Raw genomic sequence first — 25,396 nt, 5'->3', positions numbered from 1 at the left:
CCTAGATTTCTTTTCGAATGAAAATTATTTGACAATAAAAAATTCATGCGCAGAGGCTCTGATCATTGGTGTAAACTCTGTGTTCTCTTGGAGAAGTGTGTTTCATGCCCTGAAGATTTCAGGCTCTATGAATTCCTAGGTCACAGAAGGCACTGGAGAAACTTCCCTTGCAGCCTTGTAGAGACCCCCAGGAGCACCTCCCACTGGAGCTATATCTATCAGTGCCTGAGCACTCCCTCTTTGACCTGGGCTAACAGAGCACCCTGTCCTCTCTTTGGGAGACTTGGCTTGAGGGTACTTTCCTTTGCCTTCCTATGATGTGCCTGGCCTCAGAGAACACTGTTGAAGTCAGGAGATCCCGAGCCAAACCCAGCATGAGTCTGAATGGAGATCAAGGCACATATACCCTTTCCTTTGAAGCAGTCTGAAAGTTTACTACTAAAACAAGTATAGGTCATGCCTTAGAAGAAATACCATGTCAAGACGTGAAGGAATCATATTAGTATTACTTTTATAAATATTACAAAAAAGCGGCCCTGTCTGTATATTTAAGCACCTTTAATTCATGCATAAATGCTGAATAAGTGCATTTAGTAGAAAGGACCTCTGCTGAAGGGAAATGCAGGTGTGTGTGTGGGGGGAATGGAAGTGTATTTCCATAAAACCGTGGCCCCAGCTCACTCCAGGCCCCTGGGCTTGGGGAGAGGCAGGACTGGACTGATTTGTGAGTCTGGGGAGCAGCGTGGATGTGACTGAGGCTGCCTGATGGAGGTGTTCCTCCAGCCCCATTGGACCTGGTGAGGCTGCCCTGGCTGGCCCAGTCCTGGGATGCTTACTTGCCCCCAGACAAAGCCCTTGTTCAATATCAGCTTCATCAGTATTAAAGAGGCTATTTGTCCCCATCTGCTCTACTCTTTTGTTTCATTTCTCAGTTCACTGAGAACGGAGTCTTGTTTGTTGGGTTCCCTCAGAAACACCAAAAGGAAAATATATTTGAATTTTAAATGGGATTTACATTCAACTTTTTAGCAATAAATATATCATCTGAATAAATGTAAGTCACAGTATATGACTGAATGTAAATGTCATACAGATTTACATGTTCATGAATAGGAGCAAATAGTAAGCCTTCTACTCACACTTGGAAAACAAGTCAAGAGGAGTGAGATTCCCCGAGGAGGTGACGGGACCAGGAGGTGAGCGGCCTCAGGCGGCCGACACTGACTAAGTCGGGGAAGCCTGATCAGGCCCTGGGGCAGCTCAACAACTAACTCTGCCCCACCTTTGGGGAAGAAAGAAGGCTTCTCAGGAAAAGACTTAAATGTTTCAGAAAAATACTCACTGGTATTACATCACTCAAGTAATGAAGACTTTTAAAGGTGTACAAATATTCCAGATGAATCTGAAAGAGACTTTCTTGGTTAAAGTCCTGTGTTACATGAAAGCAGTGAGATGCAAAATCTTTACCACCAAGCACAGAGAATGCGGGACTGGCCCTCAATCAGGGAATTGGAGGAGGGGCAGTTCTCCTTCCTCTCTTCCGTATTTGCACGCTTCTTAAGTGAATGTGGGTTAATGTTATAGGGAAAAAGGTTCAACAAATTTTCTTTAAAAACAGAAGGAAAAAAGTCCAGCGCGTAACTAGATGGGTGAGGCTGCAGCACAACCCGACCCTCGCGTAATAAGACTAGCAGCTGAGACGGAGACAGCCCACGCCCTTGAGGACCCACCGCCTTTGGCCCCTCGTCTGGCCTACCTCGGTGACCTCCACCCGCTGACAGTCGGTGCGTGGACCATTAGTTCCCGGGCACTGAAGCCGTCTTCGTGTCCAGATGAGCTGACAACTACGAATCCAATCTTGTGGGGCATTCTGCACGCTGGGGCTGTGTATGAGAGCAGGAAAGACTGCTTTAAGGGACTCAGTAGTACATCGTAACATTGAAAGTGTTATTTCCTGCCTTTTTAATACACAAAGTAATTCCCAACCTAGTCAGGACTGTCCCATCACTTTCAAAGAGTCTAGTTCTCATTACACAATTTTTAAGATGCCTCTAATACCACATAAGGTGTCATTCAAGTTACCCTGACTTTTCCCAAATATATGCCAAAAAGTCTGACCCGCGTTGTGGGTGGAACTGCGTCCCCCAAAAGCTATGCTGAGTCCTAACTCCTGGTGCCAGTGACGTGACCTCGTCTGGAAACAGTGGGGACGTAAGCAAGTTAAGATGAGGCCATATTGGAATAGGATGGGCCCTGCTCCAACACGACTTGTGTCCTTATCAGAAAAGAGACAGGGACACACACAGAGACAGGGAGAAGCCAAGTGACAACGGCCAAGCAGCTGGTGCAACGCATCTACAAGCCAAGGAACGCCGAGTACTGTTTGGAGCCACCGGCAGCTGGAAGAGGCCCGGAAGGAGCCTTCAGAGGGGGCGCGGCCCTGCACAAGCGCACCTCGATTTTGGACTTCTAACCTCTGGGATAAATTTTTGTGGTTTTACATCATCCAGTTTGTGTTACTTTGTTATGGCAGAAACAAGGTCTTTTGCTAAGATATGAATATAAAGATTTTCAAATTGGTTAAGGAACTAATAAACCAGTGTGTTAATAAGTTATACAAAAATAAGGGAAAAGGGGGCAGTTTAATCAACAGCATAATCACTTCTAAATGAAAATGCTGACCAGCAGAGGGAGAGCAGAACCACGGACAGAACCTCCAGCACACAGGCGTTCTCCCGGAGCCTGGCTGAGTGGCTGACTCTGGGGAAATGCGTAAATAGCGGCTGAATGATTTTTTTGTCATGATGTTTTAGCAAACCTGGCTTGGCTCATAGTTACCTACCATCGTTTTGAGGGTGGCTGTAGTGACGCCCAGTTTTGCCCACTCCTTTGAAAACAGCACCTCAATCCCAACTTCCCTCGGCGGTTCTGTCCTCCCCACACCCGGAACTGTGGGGCTGACACCCATCCTGCACCCCGCAGATCCCCGCCCGGGGGGCACGTTTCCCAGGCTTGGGTGGTCCATGAGTTCCACATCCCTCCTCAGGAACGGGCTCAGGGATGGAGACATGAGAACAGGACCCAAACTGGACCGAAGCCACCCAATCCCAGGACCCTGCGGAGGCTGTGGCCATAGCATAGTGTCTGCGGGGGTGGGGGGGGGGCTGCTGGAGGCCACCAGCGGGGAGATCCAGGCAGGGAGTGGAGCTGACACGGGGAAGCAGTGCTGAGAGTGGCAGAGACACCCTGTGAGCCTCAGGACTTAAAGCCCGAGCAACTCACGGACTTCCGGTTACTCTCCAGTGACTAAGCCTGTCGATGCTCTTCAGTCGGCCAATTTGAGTGAAGGGTTAGTATGCAACCAAGAGTCCTCACTAACACAGAGGATAAAGGCTTCTCCAGAAAGTTCTCTGGGGTAGGACACACTATTAATGGAGATTTTTCAGGAGGAGGTGACACACAAGCATATCCCACATGAAATGTGTTTGTTTTAACATGCTTGATACATGATCCAGATCTTCCTTTGACTTTTACTGAGAACCTGCAGAGGACCACGTCAATAAGTTAATTATTGGCTGGCACTCGCTAATGTTTTTTGGGATATACGAACAAAAGCATTTAAAATAGAAAGAGAAACCACTATTAAAGATCCCAGTTATTTTTTATACAAAGCTCACTGCAGGACATCACAGGAGAGAAAACCAAACTAACCCAGAAAGTAATAAAATGCAGGCACAAAAAATGGACGAGTGTGATTTAACCCACGGCAGCTGCACAGCCTGGCCTGTGTGCCAGCTCCCATGCCAGACGTGGACTGGCCTCGCCCAGCCTGTGGCTCCTCCCACGTGCCCGGGCTCGCAGCCTGGACTGACCCCTTGGCCTCCATACCTCCCCCTCCCCCGCCCCCTCTCCCTCAGTGCCAAGTCTCACTGGTCCCACCTTTGGAACACTGACTGAATACGTCACTTCTTCTGGATCCCACTGTGTTCTCTAGAAAACCACGGCCAGGTTTCCCCACGTGGAGTACTGCCCCCACTGGAAGAACCCTCCTCAAGCCCAACCTGCTGTTCTAACCCCCGCTTTCTGTCATGGATTCTAAAGTCCCTCCAAACTTACTAAAGCTCAGAGTTAGATCCCTGTGCTGGGGATTCCCTGTGTCCTTCCATCATCTTTTTTTTTTTTTTTTTTTTTTTTAAATTACGATGTCAGAAATTGGGAAGTAGAGCATGGAGAGAAGAGTTTAAGGGAAAGGCGAGTGTTTGGGGTTTTTTTTTTTTTTTTTTTTTAAACTTTGGGTTTATTTATTTTGTTAATTTATTTATTTATGGCTGTGTTGGGTCTTCGTTTCTGTGCGAGGGCTTTCTCTAGTTGTGGCAAGTGGGGGCCACTCTTCATCGCGGTGCGCGGGCCTCTCATTATCGCGGCCTCTCTTGTTGCGGAGCACAGGCTCCAGACGCGCAGGCTCAGTAATTGTGGCTCACGGGCCTAGTTGCTCCGCGGCATGTGGGATCTTCCCAGACCAGGGCTCGAACCCGTGTCCCCTGCATTGGCAGGCAGATTCTCAACCACGGCACCACCAGGGAAGCCCTCCTTCCATCATCTTTAAGAGCAGGGCCTGTTACTTTCTATCCCACCTTGAAAACAGTAGGTACCTATGAAATATTTTCAACTGAGTGTGACCATGTATCCTGAAATTCCAGAGATCTGAAATACTGTTTATTCATCTTGCTGACCTGTGTACTGACCTACTCCCTTACACCGTACTTTTGTGTGCATATGCATACATGTTTATACCTTCATCACAACTCTGACACCCCAGCTGTAGAGATGAGGAAACTGAGGCACAGAGAGGCCTGGCCCAGGGTCATCCGGCTATGAAGCCACACAGGCCGGGTTTGTTCTAAAGCTGGTCAGGTTCCAGAGCCTGGTGTTGACCAACACCCTCAGTTATGGCCCTAAGAGTTAGAAATGGGGCCCTTTAAATCCGAATAAAGGACGTGTCCACTATACTGTGCTGCCTCAATAAATCCAAAACACAGCCCTGGCATTTAGGAACCAGACAGAAGTGCCTGGGAACCGCAGAGGCAACGCTATTGCCTCGGTTTGGGAATTCGAACAGGATTCCTTTTTGGCCACGTCCTTCCGCCTTGTACCCTGGGGTCCCCTGTGCGTAAACCTTCAAGTCTTCCCTAAGATGCTTGGGGTGTCACTAAGGACACTAGTATTGGGCTCTATAAAAATCACACTAACATTTTGGGGAGAACCAAAGCTCTGCTGAGTGCGGGGCACCGGTGCACAGCGATCCTCGCCTCTAAACGAGCGCCGGTTGCATCTTCCCCAGCAGCGATCACTCTCCCCCGCGCCGCGGGACGAGCTGGGACCCTGGGGAGAAGGTAACTCGGCGGTTCCTCCTACGAAGTCTGCTTTTCACTATGCATCGGGGTACTGAATCTCTACGTTAAATCGAAACACTTTACCAACTTCCGAACATCTTGCTACAAGACTAGGAGACAGACTTGTATCCAGTTTCCTTCTTAGGAAAACCTAAATGTTACACACTTAAATGGTTTTTCGGTCAAGCAACCTCAAGACTCGAAAGTGCCCCTGAGAATCTCCGAAACAGACGAGGTTGAAGAGCCAGCTCAGCACCGAGTCGGGGTCGCTGAGCCCGCACCGCCGCCAAATGCGGGGACCAAGCGCAGGCGCCGCCGGCCGCCCGGGGCGATGACGCAGCGTGCGGGCCGCGCCCACGGAGGCCCCGCTGCCCACGGAGGCCCCGCCGCCCCCGGCCCGCTCGTCTACCTGTCAGGACGTCCGCACGACCCGGGCTCTCCACCGGCCCTCGGCAGCGCCGAGGAGCTCAGGAGGCGCCTCCTCCGCCGACCCGGGCCGGCCGGCACCCCCAAGCCGCAGCGGTGGTGGCAGCCGAGGAGCAGCCCCGGCCGCCAGCGCCTGTCGCCCGGGCCGCGGCGGCCGCTCTCATGACAACCAGGCCGGCCCTCCCGTACCTCCGCGCGTGCGCGACCCCGCCCCGTCGCGCCTGCGCACAAGACGGGCTCGCACCCGCCTCTTCCTGGGCCTTCTGGGTAATGTAGTTTTCAGGGAATGGCGCCTGCGCACAAGGCGGGGGTCATGCCGCCGCTTCCCGGGCCTTCAGGGTAGTGTAGTTTCGCGGGGCGGGGGGCGGCACGGGGCCTTGATTCCCCTCCGTGGAACCCCCCAGGCGCGGACCCCCGGCGCGGCCCTCCGAGTAGGCGCCGCCCGCGGGCCCGGAGGCTTTGAGGATGTCTGCGGTGCTCCAGAAGCTCAAGAGGTTCAAGCTGCGGGCCCTGCACAACCAGAAGAAATTTGGGGTGGCGGGCAGGAGCTGCGAGGAAGTGCTGCGGAAGGCGTGCCTCCACTTGCAGGTGCCCCGGGGTCCGGGGGGCGGGGGGCCTCCGCTTGCAGGTGCTCCCCGGTCCGAGGAGCTGGGGGCCGATGGGCTGGGGGCCTCTGCTTGCGGGCGCCCCGGGCCGCGTGGCCTTTGGGGTGGGGGCGAGTGTGGCCGAGCGAGCCTGCCCAGAGCACTCTTGGTGAGCTGGGAAGATGTTGGCCCGTCGTCCTGCACTGTCAGGACTGGCCGAGCTCAGGCTGCACCGAGCCTCCGTGCGTCCCCGAGTCCTGACGGTTGCTGGGAGGGGGCACTGTCCATATCCCCGGGGCGGAAAGCCTGAGCCTGACCACTGCCGACGGCCACGTGCCCGACCCCGGGCTCCATCCTGGCTCCTTACGTGGGCTGTCGTGGAGTCCACCTGTCGCCCTGTGAATCGGGCGCTAACACCCCCATTTCACAGATGAGGAAACTGAGGCACCGAGCGACTAAGCAACGGCCGGTGTTTAAACCCGGGTCTCGCTACGCCGGAAGCCTCTTAGCCCAGCCTCTGCGGGTGCGGGGGGCTGCAGGCGGGGGTCGGGGGAATTGGGGTCCTTCCCGGCTTCTAGATCCTGGTGCATGGTGCCGCATCTCAACAGATGGCCTGAGTGAAGCCTCTGCCCCAGCGCTCAGGAGCCCACCTGCTTGGGAGAAATTTGGGGAGAATAGGAGGTGCTGCTTTTGTGCCTCAAAACCAGAGAGTGTGGGAGACATCTGGGCCCCAGGGAATTCCCATTTCCTGTGCTGCTGCAGAGGAGGCCCCCAACCTCCTCCTCTGGCTCCTCGGCCCCGTCAGAGCAGGGGGAGTTTGTAGAGAGGCCTGGGAAACTTCCCCCTTCTGACTGTGAGGGTCAGGACAGCTCTGGCCTGAGACCCAGGGACCTGGTTCCAGTGCTGGTAGGCTCAAGTGCTCCAGGGCACAGGCCGTTCCCTGCCTGGCTTCCCCTGGTGTAAAATGAAGGGTTGGTCTCAAAGGCCTCTCAAAGCCCTTTGGCACGAATATTCTAGGTATTTCAGCCATTGTTCTTACCCTTATTGAATTAATTTCCTCGACTGGGCTTAGACCAGTGCTGGGGTTGTGTGTGGGGTGGGGGGGGGGAGGGGAGGAGTTGCTATTGAAAATGCATAAAACTGATCGGTGTCGAGCAACAGAGGGCTAAACCTCAGCAAGTTCAGAGTCCCATGTGCTGATCACACTTCCGCGGACAGAGGCGGTGAGTCCTGCCCAGTAAGATGTTCTCCTTAACTAATTGGTGCCCAGGGAGAAACTCGAGCAGTAGGCGATGTGTCCTGACACCTGTCGGGCAATGAGCCTCGTTGATGGGGATGTGTTTACAGGCTTAGTGCAAGCAGTCAAGGGTCATTTTTGGAAACAGGCTTGGATTTTAAAGTGCCCTGGAGGAGCTCGGTTTGAAGGGTCCGAGTGGTGAATCCTGCAAAGCGGTTATCACCGTGTATGTATTTCTATGACTTCCCACGTCTTAGAACGACCTACAGTAGGTGCCCTTGTTTGGACGTGCTCTGTACATGCAGACTGCATCTCGAGCGGGATTCTTTACAGCGTAGTAGTTCCTTCTTGTTCTTTGTGAGGGCTGCAGATGGGAAGACCTCAGGTCGCCACCCCAAGACTGGGCCGCCTGAGATCCAGGAAGTAAGCATCCCACCCTGCTCTCCCCTACCCCCCTTCTCCCCAGCTCCCCGTTCCTGGCTCCAGCCTGTGTCTCTACGAGGATGGCACGGAGCTGACTGGAGATTACTTCTGGAGTGTCCCCGACGACTCGGAGCTCGTGCTTCTCACTGCGGGGCAGACCTGGCAGGGTTGTAAGTGGCGGGGACCTTGGAGATTAGTGGGGAAACTGGTGCGGCTTTGGAGGTGCAGAGGGTCTACCTGGGGGTGCCAGCCCCGGGAGGGAGGGGTCCCCCGTACTCTGGACTCTGAAGGAGGAAGCCCCCGGAGGCAGAATCAGATGGCAGACTTGTCCATCCTCTTGGCCAGGAGGCCAGTTGTCCAGCTGGTTGTTCTATGTGTCTTTTTAAGAAATTCCTTTAGTTCTATTTACATTCATTTGAAGTGTCCTAGTAACCCCTAAGGGCAGAAGGGAGGGCTTTGGGGGTGGGGGCCTGCCCAGTTTTGCGGGGAAGGCAGAGCCAGAGAGAGAGGCTGTCCTGTTCTGCTGGGCTTTGTCGAGGAAAATAATCAATAACCAATCAATAATAAGAATAGAACAGTTTTATTTGAGCCAGACTGAGGACTATAGCCCAGAAGCCCTCTTCCCAGGTTACTCTGAGAAACTGCTCCAGAGAAGCAGGGTTTTCGGCACAGTTTTATGTCTTGTCAGAACAAAGACCATTAAACAAGTCAGGGGCGCATTTCTCCGAGGTTTCAAAAAAAGACCAGACCAGCACGTACACAGCGAGTCAGCATGGGCTTGGCACCTGGGAGGGAGCCTTACGATCGAAGGAGTAACCAGCATTGGCGTCCCAGGAAGAGGGGCATTTAATTTTTATTTTTAACATGGATGTTCTTTACTTCTGGTCAGTGCGCCATTTTCGTTAATAATTCAAGCAGATGTGCAGTGTATGTTTGATCAGCCGCAAAAAGGCTGTTTTAGTTAACATCAAATTCAAGTTAACTCATGTAGAAGCCAGAACGACGTCCCTGTATCTCAATATGTAAAAATTTCTTTTATCAACTTCCTAAGGGATGGGCTGGTGGCTGATGCCGTGCTCAGTGTCTGGTCTCTGTCGGGTTTGCGGACACACCGTCCTTAGGCTCCTGTCGGGGCTGCCTTATTGGAGCAGGTGCTTTTGGAGGTGGTTCTTTAGGGGGGTCTGTGCTGGATGACAAGTGCTACTCTGGAGCCATAGGCCGGTGGCCAGGCGTGTGCCCTTCCCCTGGGAGGGTCGTCTGGCCCTTGTGCAAAGGGGCTTCCGTTTCAGGAGATGTTTCTGGTGCCTGGGGAAGGAAGTGGAGCTCTGAGGACCGAGGTTGTCCTACCTCCTCTGCCGAAAGGGCAGAGGGAGAAGCCCGAGAGCAGTGCAGGTGTGGCCTCGCCCCTCGGTTGGGACTCTGCTATCAGCAGTGGAGGTGACACGTCCGCTGTGCGCTCCTAGTGGCACGCGTCCTTCCTCCTTGTGCTTCTAGAGAATGAAGTCTCAATAAAGTTGTTAGAAAAGGAAAGGAACTGCACGCTGCCTTCCAGAGCTGCGGTCCCGTCCTTTCTCCACATCAGGGACGAGAACGGCCTCTCCAGCTCTTGGCATTGTCGCTCTTTTCGTTTTAGCCATTCTGGTGGGTGTGCCATGGCGTCTGGACTTGCATTTCCCTCCCGACGGATGGTGTTGACCATCTTCTCCTGGGCTGATTTACCATCTGTAAACCTTCCTGTGAAGTGTCTTTTGTCCGTTGTCTAATGGGATGTTTTTTACGGTTGAGTTTTGTGACATTTTTCCTGATATATTCCGGATGAGTCTTTGTCAGACGTGTGGTTGACACTGATATTTTCTCCCAGTTTGTAGCTTGTCTTTTTTTTTTTTTTTTTTAATAAATATGTTCTTATGACCATTATGCTTTTATTTCTGTGAGAAAGATTCCTAGGAGTAGAATTGCTGAGCCAAAGAGTATATGTGTTTTTTTAAAATAAATTTATTTATTTTTTTTGGCTGCGTTGGGTCTTTGTTGCTGCACGCGGGCTTTCTCTAGTTGCGGCGAGTGGGGGCTACTCTTCATTGCAGTGCACGGGCTTCTCATTGCGGTGGCTTCTCTTGTTGTGGAGCACGGGCTCTAGGTGTGTGGGCTTCAGTAGTTGCGGCACGCGGGCTCAGTAGTTGTGGCTGGCGGGCTCTAGAGCGCAGGCTCAGTAGTTGTGGCGCACGGGCCCAGTTGCTCCGCGGCATGTGGGATCTTCCCGGACCAGGGCTCAAACCCGTGTGCCCTGCATTGGCAGGCGGATTCTTAACCACTGCGCCACCAGGGAAGTCCCTGCAGCTTGTCTTTTTGTTCTCTTAACCGCGTCTTTCATGGAGTAAAAGTTTAATTTTGATGAAATCCAACTTGTCCCTTTTTATCCTTCTACGCGTATGGCTTTGGTGTTCAGTCTGAGACCTTTTCACCAAGCTCTAGGTCTCGAAGATTTTCTCTGTCTTTCTGCGCCAGTTGCTCTGATCACGTGACTTTTCTTGGTTAGCCTGTTGAGGGTGGATCACGCTGATTGATGTTTGGACCCTGAGTGGCCCCACATCCCTGGAATGACCCTCGGGACCGTGGGGCCTGTTCCTCACATGCGTCTGGACTTCTGTTCGTAGGACGCTGTGAAGCCCTCGGTCCCGAGTGCCTGCTTGGAGGGCTTGCTGCTTTCGGGCGTGAGCAGAAAGGCCCCGGGAGCCAGCAGGGCAGTGAAGGGACGAACCTGGAGTGTGAGAGGTCTCCAGGGAGGTCGCAAGATGAGGCGATTTCACTTGGAGGAAGGAAGGCTGAGGGGAAGGGCGGCAACTCGCTTGGGTGGCTTTCGTTTTCCAAACCGCGTCCCGTGTCCTCCCCGTCTGTCCTCACACCAGCCGGGCGCGGGCAGCCAGGCCCAAGGCCCGGAACCTCGGGCTGGTGACTGTCGGGGCAGGGGTCTGGCCGGTCCCGGGGGAGGAGGTGGTGTCCCCGAGGCAGTGCTCCAAGGCCTGGTGGCCTCTCTGTTCCCTGCGGTGGCAGACGCGAGTGACATCAGCCGCTTCCTGAGCGTGTTCCAGGAGCCGCACGCAGAGCTCATCCAGGCCGCCCGGCAGCTGCTCTCGGACGAGCGGGCCCCGCTGCGGCAGAAGCTCCTGGCCGACCTGCTGGGCACCGTCAGCGAGAACATCGCGGCCGAGACCAGGGCCGAGGACGCGCCGTGGTTCGAAGGTGCCTCATGGAGTCGGGCCTGGAGGGAGCGGGCGGGGAGGGCTTCCTCCGGGCCAGCTTGCTGGGACATGGGATCTGTGCCAGTTCCCAGACCCAGGGGCTCCCCAAGCGTGGGGCCAGGGGCCAGGCAGCCCTGGGACTGGCCGTTTTATTTTTATTCAATTTTCAATTGTGGTCAAGTAGGCATGAGGTGAAATCTACCGTCTTTACCGTTTTCAGGCGTGCAGTTCGCTGGCATTACATACATTGCCGTTGTGGGCGGCATCACCACCGTCTGTTCTCAGACATTTTTATCTTCCCAGGCTGAAGCTCTGCCCCCATTAAACATCACTCCCCACCCCTCCCCAGCCCCGGCCCCCAGCCTTCTTCCTGTGCCTGTGAGTCTGACTTCTCCAGGGGCCTCGCGTGAGTGGGACCGGGCATCTGGCTTACTTCCCTCAGCATTTAGCGTCTTCATGGTTCATCCACATGGAAGCAGGTGCCAGGATCCCCTTCCTCTTTGAGGCTGCGGGATATTCCATCACCTGGGTGGACCACATCTTCTTTATCCATTCACCTGGGCTGCTCCCACCTTTTGGACTGGCCTCTCAAGCCAGGCGGAGGGAGCCCTGAGCGACTGCAGCCCTCTTGGGAAAGGGGCTCGGAGGTGCCACCAGGCAGAAGCCCCTCGGTGGCCTTTGAGACGCTCCGTGCTGGTGGACCAGACTTCTCCACAAACGAACAAAATCCAGGGATAGCGTGTAGGTCCCCATTAGAACGTTTCTAGATGGAACCGAGCAAAACGGCCCTCACCTTCCGCCCCTCCTGGGAGAGCACGGGCCCTGGGCTCCAGGTGTCTTGTCTCTCCTTCCGGCAGGTTTGGAGTCCCGGTTTAGGAACAAGTCTGGCTACCTGAGATACAGCTGTGAGAGCCGGATCCGGAGCTACCTGAGAGAGGTAGGTCCACACTGATGCCGGGTGTGCCAGGCGGGTTTAGGAAGTGGGCTCTGCTGTTGGGACTCTGCTCCAGGGCCAGTGTGGATGTTGGAGGAGCGCACAGGCTGGCGCGGGTGCAGGTTCAGGTGCAGGTGCCGGTATAAGTGCTGGCGTGGGCGCTGGGGTGGGCGCTGGCGTGGGTGCAGGTTCAGGGGCAGGTGCTGGTGTAAGTGCTGGCGTGGGTGCAGGTTCAGGGGCAGGTGCTGCTGTGGAGGCCAGTCTGGGTGCAGGTGGACGTGAGCCAGCAATGGATGGGCCGCTTGCCCGGGGAGCCCCCCGCACGGCCGACCTCTGGCTTCCCCCTGTCAGAGCTCAAGCTGGGTCCGGGGTTGCAGACTTTGCCTCCCTGCACTCTCCGTGAATTCTCCTTACGGGCTGTGAGTAGAACCCACCTTCGAACGCCTTCATCCGTCGGGCGGTTCAGTTTCGACCTGAGCTCATCCCAAGTAGCTGTCTCTGTCCGCCGTTAGCTTGGATGGACGCCCACACGGTGGGTGGGGAGGGGCAGCCGCTCTTCTGTCCCCAGCCCTGCCGTTGACTTTCCCGCCTGTGCGAGGCGCAGCTGTCTGACCTCCGAGAAGCAGCAGGAGGGGCTCCGAGTCGTGGTGGGTCTAGGCTCTGACTCTGGGCTCCCCTCTGGGAGGCGTGAGCAGCAGGTGGATACAGGTTTAGAGCCGAAACGCTCCCGATGGAGACGCACTTCACCTTGGAGGAGAAACGGGTCCTCGGGCCCAGTGCGCTCTGTCCCGCTGCCTTTCAGCAGGGAGGTGACCCAGCTGACGGATGACCTGCAGCAGGGCAGGCCACGCGGGGGCTGGTGCCTGTGGTGCCTCGGGGGTGTGTTGCCCCCTCTCTGGAGGGTAACCTGGGTGCTTGACCGGCCCCGAGGCTCGGTTCTGGGCGGCTCTCTTCCACCCTTCATGGGAGGACAGGCGGCAGGGGGTGGGTTTGGGGGCAGCGGTAGGCAGGGGTCCTCAGAGAACCAGCGCTGGAGCCCGGGGCTGGGCTGGGCGCTCCCCGCAGAGGCCCGTGGGCGCCGTTGCCCCTGTGCTACGTGGCTGGACGTCAGCTGTGGGGCGTCTTGTTCGTCCTTTGCAGGCACCCCCCCACCCCTCGCCTGCACCTGGCCGCACGTCGGTGCTGCAGAACTGCCCACACGCGCTCTGTTGAGATCCCCTCACACAGAAGGAAACCTCAGGACTGGGGTGTCTGAGGTCCTGGGGCCTGGTCCAGCTCTCCCTCTCCCCCTGCCCCCCATCTCTGCCTGAAAGTGGCCACCCTCGGGCTCCTTCTGTTGCCGAGGACGCGCTCCCCGCGCTGGCTGGCGGGCGTCTCCAGGGCATCCTTCCCAGCGCCTGCTGGGTGCAGCCCCCTGTCCGGTGATGACCCGCCTGCCGCCCTGCTGTCGCTCCCAGTGGGCCAGGCGGTCTCCTCGCTTCTGCCCAGTGCTCAGTGTGGGCCCGGGTGTGCCCGTGGGTGCCAGTCTCCACCTGCGCCCCAGTGGGCGGCAGTGCGCTGGTCACTCCTCACCTGCACACTTCCTCTCGGGTTTCTTGCTGCAAAGCAGTGGGCAGTGTTTGGGAGACAGGGCGGCCAGGATGCCTGGAGCTTGAGTTCTTATCTGATTGTGACCAAAGCTCCAACTCATGGGCCCAGAGAAATTTCCCAGGGTCAGACAGGCACAGTCGGTGTGAGCTCAGACCCCCGACCTCAGGGCCATGCTGGGACCCCAGGGAGCGGGGGCTGGATCCCCGACCTCAGGGCCACGCTGGGACCCCAGGGGGCGGGAGCCAGACCCCCGACCTCAGGGCTGTGCTGGAAGCCCAGGGGTCGGGGGCCGGATCCCCGACCTCAGGACCACGCTGGGACCCCAGGGGGCGGGGGCCAGACCCCCGACCTCAGGGCTGTGCTGGAAGCCCAGGGGGCGGGGGCCGGATCCCCAACCTCAGGGCCACGCTGGGACCCAGGGGGCGGGGGCCGGATCCCCAACATCACGGCCACGCTGGGACCCCAGGGGGCGGGGGCCAGATCCCTGACCTCGGGGCTGTGCTGGAACCCCAGGGAGCGGGGGCCAGACCCCCGACCTCAGGGCTGTGCTGGAAGCCCAGGGGGCGGGGGCCAGATCCCCGACCTCAGGGCCACGCTGGGACCCAGGGGGCGGGGGCTCTGAGGGCTGTGGCGTTGGTGGGCCGGGACCCCGGCGGCGGTGGGTTTTTGGGCGCACGGCCAGCGTTCAGCGATGCCTCTGCCTCTTCCAGGTGACGTCTGGCGCCTCCCTGGTTGTCATGGAGGCTCGGGAGGAGTACCTGCGGGTCGTGGGCGCCATGTGCCAGAAGCTCCAGGCCGCCCGCTACAACAGCAGCTACTTCGACAGGGGGGCGAAGGCCAGCCGCCGGCTCTGCACGCCTGAAGGCTGGTTCTCCTGCCAGGTGAGCCACGAGCGTGTGCCCCGGGCCACCCCGGCCGAGGCCTGGTGAGCTGGGGCAGCCCTCGGGTGTCAGCTCACGTGGGGTGAGGGAGGGTCTCAGCCAGTGGCTCCCAGACGTCAGTGGTGTCAGAACCCCCTGGAGGGCTCGTGAGCCCCTGGGCCCCTCCCGGGGCTTCTGTTCCAGCAGCTGTGGTGAGGCCTGAGAGCCTGCATTTGTGACATGTTCCCCAGGGGTGCTGGTTCAGGGCCCTCGCTTGAGAACCACTTTGGCGGGCGCGGGTGGCAGGACACAGCTGCTCATGAGCCGAGACCCCACCCTGGTGTGAGAGGAGGGATGGCATTCGTTTGGGTGGCTGATGCGTGTTTTGCTCCCCTGGGAAAGCCTGGATGAGGGAGCATCCGGATTTCAGGGTGGTGGCTGGACGTGACATTTCGGGCTCTGGCTGAGCTTGGCACCGTGGTGGGTGGCATCAGCTGGAAGCAGCGTTCTGAGCTGTGGAGACAGCTAAGGGCACATCTTGCTCTTTGCAAGCTGTATGTCGCACTTCCAGTAAAATCCCCTCCTGCCGCTGGCGCTGGGCCCAGAGTGGGCAGGGGTGGGCGCGGCCTCCCTCCCACAGGCCCCCGTGCCTCTGCCCCCACCAGGCAGCCCCTCCCAGTGTGACGGGCCCTGAGCATCCAAGCGCCGCTCCTTCCCAACTGGCTTCACGTCACACCTCACACACAACTGACCTCTCCCTCCCGGGGGGCTGTGACTGGAGCCTGGCAGTGAGTGTGGCAGGGACAGAGACCAGACCCTTCACCCCGGCCTGGGCAGGCTCTGGGTCAAAGGCCTCTAAGCGAGTCGGGCGGTAGGCTTCCTGCGGGGCGGCTGTGAGGACCCTCGGGGGCCGGAGTGGGGCTGGGGGCTTCAGGCAGGAGGAGATGTTTTCACACGTCTCCGAGGCCCAGCCTGTGAAGGGTCTCAGGGAAATGCTGGGAAGCCGTGGAGGAGACAGGAGGGGAGCAGTCGTGTGATGGGAGCAGCGTGGGGAAGCTGGCGTCCCAAACGGCCAATAGGCTCACTTGTCCCCTTCGCAGACGCAGGGCATCACCCCGGGGTCATGAGGGAACGGGGTGCCGTTCCAGGGCAGCATGCTTTACCTCCTGAGCAGAGACTGTTTATCGGGGCCTGACCCCCGCCGAGGGGTGCCTCCGTCGCGGGCGGAGCGGCAGTGAGACGCTCCTTGGCTTTGTGGCCTTTACCTTCTCTCTTTCGGCCCAGGGTCCCTTTGACGTGGACGACTGTGCTTCCAGACACTCCATCAACCCCTACAGTAACAGGGAGAGCCGCGTCCTCTTTAGCACCTGGAACCTGGACCACGTGTGAGTGCGTGGGGCTGAAGGCCACAACCGCAGGCCCGGAGCGCCTGCGACCTGGCCCTGCCCGGCCTCCGCGGCGGGCGGGCTGCCTGGTGCGCCACGTGCCCGGCACACGCGTCACGGACCCACGGACGTCGTGGGCGTGTGGCGTGGAAGGGGCTGCCGGGAGCGTGCGGTGCGGACGCTCCTGAGCTGCGGGGCGGGTGTCACTCGGCGCGGTGGGCTCAGATCCCCGTCCGCACCTGTGCGACCCCGCGCGTCCCCGCCCGCCGCCAGCTCCCACCTGTGGGCGGGGTCAGCGGTCGGCAGCCGCGGGCCCAGTCGGCGCGGCACCGGTGCAGCTGTGTGGGGTCCCTGCCTCGCCCAGGGAGCCGGAGCTCTGCGTTGTGACGTGTAGGGCGTTTCCTGCTTCAACCAGGATGAGCAAGTCTTGGCCAGCAGGATCATTTTATGGGTGTACTAGCTCATTCTTCAAAAAAAGTGCAGAAATGGAAAATTTTATTATTTTAACTGACATGCTTTTCTTGTTGAGCCCTGAACAACGTGGGGTTTGAACTGCATGGGTCCACGTATACGTGGAGTTTTCAGTAGGAAATACTGCAGTACTGCTCCATCCACGTTGGTTGACTCGGCGGATACCGAGCTGCGGACACGAAGGAACCCTGCGCGCAGAGGGCCTCCTGGAAAGTTACACGTGGAGTTTTGCCCGCGTGGGGTGCTGGCTCCTAACGTCCCCTGTCTCCTGTCCTGCGTGTTGCCGGGTTGCTCTCCAGGGTGGTCCCACCGACACCCTCACCGGCTGTGAGTTCACGCGCCCCAGGCTTCACCACCTCTTGGTATCAGTACTCTTTTTGCGTTCTCCCAGTCTGATGGGCGAGAAGCAGATTCTCCTGTTGCAGTTCATTTGCTTGGTCACTAGGAAGGTTGAATGTCCGTGTGTTTATTGGCCGTTTGTGTTCTGTGAAGTGGCTCTTGCTTCCTCTGCTCATGTTTTACCGGGCTTTGGTTTTCTAATTAATTTGTAGGAATTCTTTACACGTCCTGGTTACTGATTCTTTGGTAGCTCTTTGTGTTACAGGTATGTTTTTACAGTTTGGGCTTGTCTTTCACTCCTGGGATGTCTTTGATCGTGACAGGTTTAAATTCCAGTGTACTGAGACATATCTCTTCCTTTTTGTGTGAAATCCTTCCCTTCCTGTATCATGAAGATATCCTAGTTTTTCTCTACTGGTTGGCTGCGCTGTTTCTGACCTGCCTGGAGCACCCCAAGATGATCTCGGGGCTCCAGGCCATCTGTCTGCTCCTGTCTTTTCACGGCCCACTAGGGGCCACCGCCAGCGTCTGAGGAGGGAAACCGCGGGCCTGGAGGAGAACACGGATGAAGCAGCAGCGTGCACGCCAGGCCCTGAGTCACGTCTCCTGAAACGTGCCAGTTACGTTGCCGCTGTTCTTCTAAATACACATACGTCCACATAGATACACGCACTGGCTTTTAATTTAAAATGCAGTTTTGACAGCAGGCAGCCGGGGTTTGAAAACACTGGTCTGGTTGTTTCCCTGAGACGTGGCCACAGGCCCACCCCGACTCTGGTGGGGCTGAAGCCACAAGCCACGTGTTTAAATAGTTAAACACTAAAGAGTAACAAACCCTCAGTACAGCACGTGCTGTCCTCCCCGCTGGACCGTGTCGCCGCGGCCCAGACCAGGTTCCTGGTCCCAGTCGGCGGACTTCTCAGGGCTCCGGGACGTGGCTACAGTGGCCTGCAGTCCGCAGCCTGCCCTCTTCTCTCACCCCTGGGGCCCCCTCGCACCACGAGGGCTGCACGTACGGGGGTGCAGCCTGTCCTGGGAGGACGTCCTGCGCCTGAGTTCCGGGCGTGTGGGCTGGGCGGCGGGGCAGGGGTCCTGTTCCCCGAGGGCTGAGGGCACCTCTTCCAACACCCGGTGTTGTGAGAAGTCTTCCTGTCTGGGACCAGCGCTTCCCTCCCTCCCTTCAAAACCGTCCTCGGCCTTTTCCTTAACTTCATACATTTGACTTTTATTTTTTATCCCTTCTTTCTACTTTTTGGGGTTTCTTCTTGCTTTTTAGTTAATTTGCATCTCTCCTGTTTTCTAACATGTACATTTCAGGCTATCAGCTTCAGCTTTACTACCGCCTGTGAGTTGGGTAATTTTATTGTTGTTCAGGTGTAAGGATTCTGTCATTTCCATCGTGATTTTGTCGCTGCTCCGTGAACTGGTTAGAAGTGGGCATTTGTGTTCAGTTGCTGCCGGATTCCTAGCTGCCTCTCTCGGTGCCCGCTCGCTGCTGTGGCCGCTCACACCTCCTCTCAGCCTCAGTGGCGGGGGCGTAAGTGCGAGTGGCCTCAGACCCACGTGGCCTCAGACCCGCGTGGCCTCAGACCTGCGTGGCTGGATTTAAGCTGCTCTGCCGGCTTTCCGCCCCTTTCTTGTCGACCTTGACGTGTCTCCAGGTTTGGGTGAGTGTCCCACTGGCCGTGTTATTGCTCTTGTTCCCGTGGGGTCCGAGGTGGTCCCGTCAGAGCTGACGGCTGCCGTCCTCTGCCTGTGTGGTGACGGCCGTGCTCCCTGTTGGCATCGGGCTCTGCCAGGTCACTGGTGTGGGCACGTCCCCAGCGTCTTTCAGCTGCCGGGGCAGCGTCTGGCCACTGTGGCCATTCACCCAGTGTTGGCTGAATAAATAGGAAATGTGTTTGGACTTCTGTAGCCCTCTCTTCTGGGTTCCCAGTCACCGTTCCAGTTCTTCCCTTTTGGGTCTCCTTTGTGCTTTCTGTGGGTTTAACCGAGTTTTCCTTTTCCCTTGCCCATCACCCCACCCTTCGGTGGTTTGGGAAATAGATGTCTGCTGGTGTTCCCTTAGTGGGGCCCCTGAGTGAAGCACATCGGAAGCAGAATCGCGTCCCCCTCGCCCCCAGGCCCCGTGGAGTCACCTTGGTGTCACCCCCTCTGCTCACCGTGAGCCCTGCACAAAGCGTGGGCGTGTTCCCGGGGTGGGTACTCGCTTACGCTCACCCACAGATCACATGGCACTCAGGCTCACTCCCTGTCGACAGTGAGGGTCAGGGGCTCGTAGAAAGGCCCTGAGCGCTTGCTGAGCTGACGTGACTCCAGGCCGGCGGCCCCTCGGCCCGCAGTGCTTTGGAGACACGCCGCCTCACCTTCTGGCGTCTGTTCACAAGGCTGCCGTCAGTCTCCTCTGCCTTTTCTGTGGCAGCTTTAGGCTTTCCCTTTCTCTTTGCAAATGATGCGTATCTAGTACAGATCTCTATTTTAAATTCTGACCGGGACTTGTATTCTCTGCTCTGAAGACGTCTCTGTCTTTAATTTTGGGAAGCTCTTCAGCATTGATTCTCTGACTCCCCCCTCACGGACCTGGACCAGCTCCTTCTGTCCTCCTCGTGCTGCGTCTGCTCTTACACATTCCCATTCCCGGGGACTTCCTGCCACGGACTGAACTGTGTCCCCCAAATTCATGTGCTGAAGCCCTAACCCCAGGGTGACTGTGTCTGGGGATAGGCTCTTCAGGAGGTGATTAAGGGTAAATGAGGTTGGAAGGGGGGATCTGATGGGACTGATCTGATAGGACTGTGGTCTCATAAGAAGAGAGGGCTCGCTCTCCACCGTGTGAGGACGCAGCGAGGGGGCAGCCGTCTGCGAGCCAGGAAGACACTTCTCAGCAGAACCCAACCACGCGGGCCCTCTGGTCTCAGAATCCCAGCCTCCAGAATGGTGAGAAAACTGATTTCTGTTGTTTAAGCCGCCCAGTCTATGGTATTTTGTGACGGTGGTCCGAGCTGACTAATAACACTTCCTATACGTTCAGTTCACGCATTCTCTCTTCAGCTCTGATGCCATTCAGTCTGTGTATTCAGCATTGAGTACATATTTCCTTTCTACAAGTGCTTTTGGGTTATTTTTAAAAAACATGCCTCTTCATGCCAGTCTGCTTTCATTATTATTTTTATTTCATTTTTATTTTAAATACACTTATTTTATGGTTGTGTGCAAAGAGAGGTCTGGCCTTTGCCCCTGACCCCTGGGAGGTCACCTCTGAGCCCTCGGAGTGTCCTGCCTGCTAGTGTCTCTGTTTGCCTGGGGCCGGGGGTCACTGGACAGACTAACAGTGTGACTAAGGTGGGGGGTTTGGGTCACGTGGTTTCACCTTGCCCTCTGGGGGTGCTGGGGATGAGGTCAGCCTGTGGGTGGTCAGCTGTGCCTACATGGCGGAGCCCCAGTAAAGACTCTGGACACCGAGGCTCAGGGAGCGACCCTGTGTGCTGATTCTCCATGTGTGTCGTCACCACCACTGCTGGGAGCACTGTCCCTGACTCCCTGGGGAGAGGACGGCCGGAGCTGCCCTGGACTCCCCGCCCTGTGTGTCCCGAACCTTGGATGATTTTAATTTGCATGCTTTCGTGGTTGTAAACCGTAACTGTAAGTGTGAAGGCTCTCAGGGCCTTCCAAGTCCTTTCAGCGAACTGTGGACCCTGAGGGTGGTCTCGGGGCCCTGAGCTCTGCAGTTGGCGGCAGAGGGAGTGGTCTGTGTAAGACCCCTGGGGGTTCTGGGGGCGCCGCAGTTGGCTGCATCCTCCTGTGCATTGCAGTGCATTCCTTGTGCTTTGTGTGTGTCTGGGCTGTGAGTTCGTCCTCGGTGGGAGGTGTCTGCAGATGGCCCGTGTGTCCCCACCGAGCGGTTCTGCATGTTTCCACCAGGTGCCCGGGGCTTTCAGTAGGCCTTCCTTGCTCGTGGGTTCCCTACCACGTGCAGCGTAAAGTTGGACATGTGAGAGGTGGGCTGAGGGTCCTGGTTTTCCATGTGACTGGAGGACGGTCACACTAGTGGTGCCCTGTGTCCAGCACCTGCCGGGTGTCCTTACCTCGTCCCCCCACTGCATCAAGCAGACGGGAACCCGGGGGTGCCTGGCAAGGGCTCGCACATTCACCACGCCGGGGAGCCTGACTTGGCCTCCTGGAGGATAAAAGACCCCGCGGGGAGAAGGGCCAGCCCCTGGCCAACCCCCCAGCAGAGTGCAGCCCCGTGACTGGGCCAGGCCAACCCACAGAACCGCTAGGTTTTGGGGGGCTGGTTATGCAGCAGTTGGTAATTGATGCAGAGGCTTTTCCTTCCCCTCCCAAAGCCATGGATCCCCGGCAGCACCTGTTCCTCCCCTAATGGCTGGGGTGGGAATCTCGGCCCACCCCTCCTGGCTCTTGAGGGCCCCTGGGGCCTCCATCAGGACCGGAACCCCAGTGCGCTGTGGAGTGTAGCTCAGTCCTGTGGTCCAGCATTGGTTTCTGTGTCTGCAGAGGGGAGCCGCCCTCTTTCTTTTACTCTCAGCTACTTATTTATCGTTACTCACCTTTTCTGTGTCATGGGGCACAGGATTCTATGTGCCAGCCCCCGAGCTGTGCTGTTTCCAATTCCATCTTGTCAAGTTTACAAGCTTCTAGGCTGGTTACTTAGGTCTTTTGAACTGTTGTTTATAAGTGAAAGCAGTTTACACAAAGATAACATCACGATTGTTTTAAGTGGACACACATATGCATATAAAAGTACAGGATGAAATTTGGAAAGACAAATGTCAGACCCTTAATAGTGATCGTCTCTGGGAAGGGAAGGCGGGAAATGAGAGCGAAGGCTGTAGTTGGAGGTGACTTCAGCTTTATTTGTAAGATTCTATTTAAAAACGTTTGTACAGTATCATGTAATTTTTTGGTAAGTCTGCACATAGCTAAAGTGTGAACCAAGGAAGCCAAGTTGTTGGTGAGTGAGTGTGATGGGACTACGGTTGGCTCTCATTTTTCTCTGTGTACTTTTCAGTGTTTAAAAAAATACACACTACTTACTTTTATTTACTGATTTTATTTTTTTAATTTGGCTGTGCCGCGCAGCTTGCGGGATCTTAGTTCCCCGACCAGGGATTGAACTCGCACCCTCGGCAGTGAAAGCGCCGAGTCCTGACCACTGGACCACCAGGGAAGTCCCCCATCTACCTGTAAAATGTGAGAAGCCCGGGTGGCCGGCATCAGGCTCTGCCAGGCTGGCTGGCCCGGCGGGCGTGGCCGCGTGCGGCGATGGCACCCCCGCCAGCCTGTGGAGGGATGTCCCCAGTGCTCGTTCGATGGCCACAGGGTGAGCCCCTTTCAGCGCCCGCCCTGCTCTGTCTGGGACGGCCTGAGTGCAGTTCCTCTGCCGAGTTTAACCGTCTCCACCTGTCTCTCCTGGAAGCAGCCAAACCTTGATGGATGTCTCAGCCGAGGAGACACCACATTCAACCATCTCTGTGGTTTAACAGAAAACGAGGCCTGGCAGGTGCCTGGGGGATTGTGACAGATTGTGACAGCAGAGACGACGTCTCTAACCTTGCTTTGCAGAATAGAAAAGAAGCGCACGGTCGTCCCCACGCTGGCCGCGGCCATCCACGACGCCGAGGGGAGAGAAGTAGACTGGGAGTACTTCTACCGCCTGCTCTTCACCTCTGAGAACCTCAAGTTAGTCCACATCGCCTGCCACAAGAAGACCACCCACAGGCTCCACTGCGACCCCAGCAGGATCTACCGAGCCCCGGCGGTGCCCCGGAGGAAGCGGCCTGCTCGCCAGCGCCCGTGATGCAGCCCGGACAGCACATGCGTCCTTCCAACAGGTGCTACTTTTTTTTTTTTTTTTGCCACTCCAATATTCCCGGAAAACTCTTGAAAAAAATCTTCCTACAGATTCTGGTTTGAGCACATTTCTGAAGCTGTTTTCTGACCTCTGCAAGCCCAGCTGCCAGAGGACAATTCTGGTGGCTCCCGGGACACCCGGGGTCAGGAGTGGCCTCCCTCCGGCTTCACCCATGTGTGCGTGCAGTGTCCCCAGCCAGGCGGCTCCCCTCTCGCCTGGCCACTCGGGCTTCGGGGAACTTGTGTTAGCGCTCAGCTCCACTGGGCCTCCACGCCCCAGGCAAATGCAGTGCTCCATCCTCTGGTCTCTTCTAAATGCTCGAAAGAGTTGTGACCCTTTTGGGGTAAAATACAAGGATATTCACTGCTGTATTATTTCTAACAGCAAAAAGTGGGAAACCCTCCAAATGTCCGTAGGGCTGCTTGTGGCATTATGCTGAACCATAGGAAATTGCTGTTTTTATGGGTCCAGAATGGTCAGATAGATAGCATTAATTTCATGACTCAACCTGACACATCTACATAATGCAAAACTCTCTAACAGTTTCAGGCATTTATGTGAGAAGTGGGAAGCTGGCTGTTAAGTGCATGAGGCAGGCAGGTGGCTCGGCCATGCCCAGTGTGACACGGGTGTGTATCACACGTATGTGCTGGTCATGCAGAGACCGTCACTGCGTGTGAAGAGCAGGAAAGCTGGTGGGGGGTGGTGATTGGATCACAAAGGACTAATTTTCTAAATCATGCATTTTATAATAATACTTGAAGTTTTTGAAATGAGCATTTATTTCATAATTTTTTTAAATTTACTTTTTAAAGTCACATTTTGTAATACTTGAATTTTTACATGTACTGTATAATCACAAAAGCAATAAAGATTTTTTAAAAATAGACACGTCAAAAAAGTTTGCCCTCATTGAGAATGACGAAAATGAGGAAAAAAATGAGTCAATGACTTTTAAGAAGCTGACCCAAATCATTCTGTCTTAGTCACTGAAATATACACACATTTTAGAAGGTGCCAGTTTTGTGTGGGATTTGAGAAGTGCTGTCTCAGTTCACGGCACTGATCTAGTCTGATGGGAAGTGGGGACGTGGGAGAGGCTGGACGCCCCGGAGCGTGGTGGGTCCCGTCTGTGCAGTAAGGAGGCCGGACCAGGCCCAGCGGCCCCCACCCCGTCCCTCCAGCTCCGCGGCTGCTTGTCCAGGGCAGGGCTGCCTGCTCTCTGCTGCTGGAGTGGGCCTGTTACCACCTCTTCGTGACATGTTTCTGGAGGGCAACTCAGCAGAGTTGTCATAAGGACCCCTTCCTTCCCCCGCCCCCGGCCTCTGGTTGCGCAGGGCTGCCCGGGCACCAGGCCTCCCCAAGAGCCGACTGGTCAGGGCTTCTGCTGCCCACATCATGCCGCCTCGGTGCGACTGCCGGGAGAGGCGTCTGGAAGCTTGTGCCGGTCTCTCCTGGACTTGGCCCCGTGCACCTTTTCCCTCTGCTAATTTTAATCGGGGTGACCAAGAGTGCAACAGCTTTCCCGAGTCCTGTGAGCTCTGAGAACTGTCGTGCCTGAGGCCGGTCCTAGGTGCCCTGCACAGAAGTGCGCAAGGAAGCGGGATGAGCGGTCGATGGCAGTCGACAGAGTCGCAGGAATGCTCGCAGGACGCACCCCACACCCCTACTGCTCTGGCACCGGTAGGTCATTTTGTGAAGATTCACGTAGAAAGTGTTTCTAAAAATCTGCATGTGTCGCACGGCCTGGCCTGTGGGTCGGGTGTTCATTTCAGATGCTGGCAGAACACATCCTCGGGGTACTCCCAATTAGAGCAATTTTAACACGCGTTTTAATACGCTTTTTGAAACTTTATTTTGTCCCCCGGGCCTGATCTGCATTCCATCTGTCTTGCTCATGTCACCCTGGGCTGGCCTCACGAAGTGTTGTCTTTGCGCTGTCCTTGCACGTGTGAGCACAGAACAGGTTCCCCAGATGCGCCGCCACGGTCCCAGCTGCCTCTTTACGGGGACACCTGGTGTTTTCTTTTGGTAATGTCTCACTCTCGGGAGTAACCATCAGGGACATGGACTTGCCCACCCTGGCCACCTTCAACACCCAGCAGGTTCCACCGGGCGTTCCCTGCACTCAACGTGAGCCTCCAGTTGCCACTGGAAACCACAGAGCTGCAACTTAGTGGAGCCAGCTGGTGCCGGGGAAGCGGGTGGGCGGGACAATGGCCCACCACACTGTCTGTCATCAGTTAGAAAAAGGCCTGGAACACGTGGGGAGCTTCCTGCGGTTTAGCTCAGCAACCTGGGTGGCTGGGGAGGAACCTCTCCGGGTTCCATGCGGACCGCAAGCCAGCGGGGCTCAGGCATCCAGGAGTGAGGTTTACAGTTCACATTTTGGAGGGAACATGCCGACGCATCTGTCCTGCAAGTGGGCTGTGATTCAGGTCGATGCTTCTCCCGGGAGCCAGTGTAGGGGAAAGACAAAATCCCCTGAAATCTGAGGCAGCTCGACCCCACTAATCCGAGTGCCGTGATGAACAGTCATCCCTGCAGAACCTCAGGCTGTAAATTACTCTCCCTGGATGCTGCCCAAAGGCCTCAGAAGCAACATCATCACGTTATTAAAGTAGTTTGTTGACCAGTAAATCA

General features: G+C 56.4%; 2 protein-coding genes across 6 annotated transcripts in view; one reads left to right on the top strand and one right to left on the bottom strand.

Annotated features, from left to right (window-relative positions):
* Window positions 1-5,916, bottom strand: part of CEP104 (centrosomal protein 104) — a 50,605-nt gene extending 44,689 nt beyond the window's left edge. For both annotated transcript variants that reach the window (XM_082469425.1, XM_082469426.1), the window contains exons 1-2: window positions 5,803-5,916; window positions 1,757-1,883 (exon numbers count right to left, since the gene is read on the bottom strand). In XM_082469425.1, coding sequence (XP_082325551.1) covers window positions 1,757-1,869 — 113 coding nt within the window. In that variant the 5' untranslated portion in view covers window positions 1,870-1,883; window positions 5,803-5,916. The remainder of the gene's footprint in view (window positions 1-1,756; window positions 1,884-5,802) is intronic.
* A 228-nt stretch (window positions 5,917-6,144) lies between these two features.
* DFFB (DNA fragmentation factor subunit beta) lies at window positions 6,145-23,640 on the top strand. 4 transcript variants are annotated; one of them, XR_014265724.1, is made up of 9 exons: window positions 6,145-6,407; window positions 8,107-8,233; window positions 11,115-11,303; window positions 12,160-12,239; window positions 14,537-14,707; window positions 15,971-16,071; window positions 16,657-16,869; window positions 17,147-19,818; window positions 22,465-22,603. XR_014265724.1 is itself a non-coding variant. In XM_082469597.1 (7 exons), the coding sequence occupies exons 1-7, from the start codon at window positions 6,285-6,287 to the stop codon at window positions 22,697-22,699; spliced, it is 1,026 nt and encodes a 341-aa protein (XP_082325723.1). In that variant the 5' UTR covers window positions 6,145-6,284; the 3' UTR covers window positions 22,700-23,640. The 4 variants fall into 4 exon arrangements, 1 of the variants encoding a protein (XP_082325723.1); XR_014265725.1 differs by having other exon boundaries at window positions 19,673-19,818; window positions 21,982-22,600; XR_014265726.1 differs by having other exon boundaries at window positions 21,982-22,600.
* The last annotated feature ends 1,756 nt before the right edge of the window (window positions 23,641-25,396 follow it).

The sequence above is a fragment of the Balaenoptera physalus genome (genome assembly GCF_965194825.1).
Source record: "Balaenoptera physalus genome assembly, chromosome: 1".
Lineage (NCBI taxonomy): Eukaryota > Metazoa > Chordata > Mammalia > Artiodactyla > Balaenopteridae > Balaenoptera > Balaenoptera physalus.
Note: the sequence above shows the minus strand (reverse complement) of the source record. Positions and strands in the feature narration are given on the sequence as shown.

Coding starts and splice junctions, on each gene's coding strand:
- DFFB (XM_082469597.1), top strand. CDS start 6,285: ATGTCTGCGGTGCTCCAGAAGCTCAAGAGGTTCAAGCTGCGGGCCCTG. Junction 8,234..11,114: donor GGGGCAGACCTGGCAGGGTT/GTAAGTGGCGGG, acceptor CTGCGGTGGCAG/ACGCGAGTGACATCAGCCGC. Junction 12,240..14,536: donor TCCGGAGCTACCTGAGAGAG/GTAGGTCCACAC, acceptor TGCCTCTTCCAG/GTGACGTCTGGCGCCTCCCT.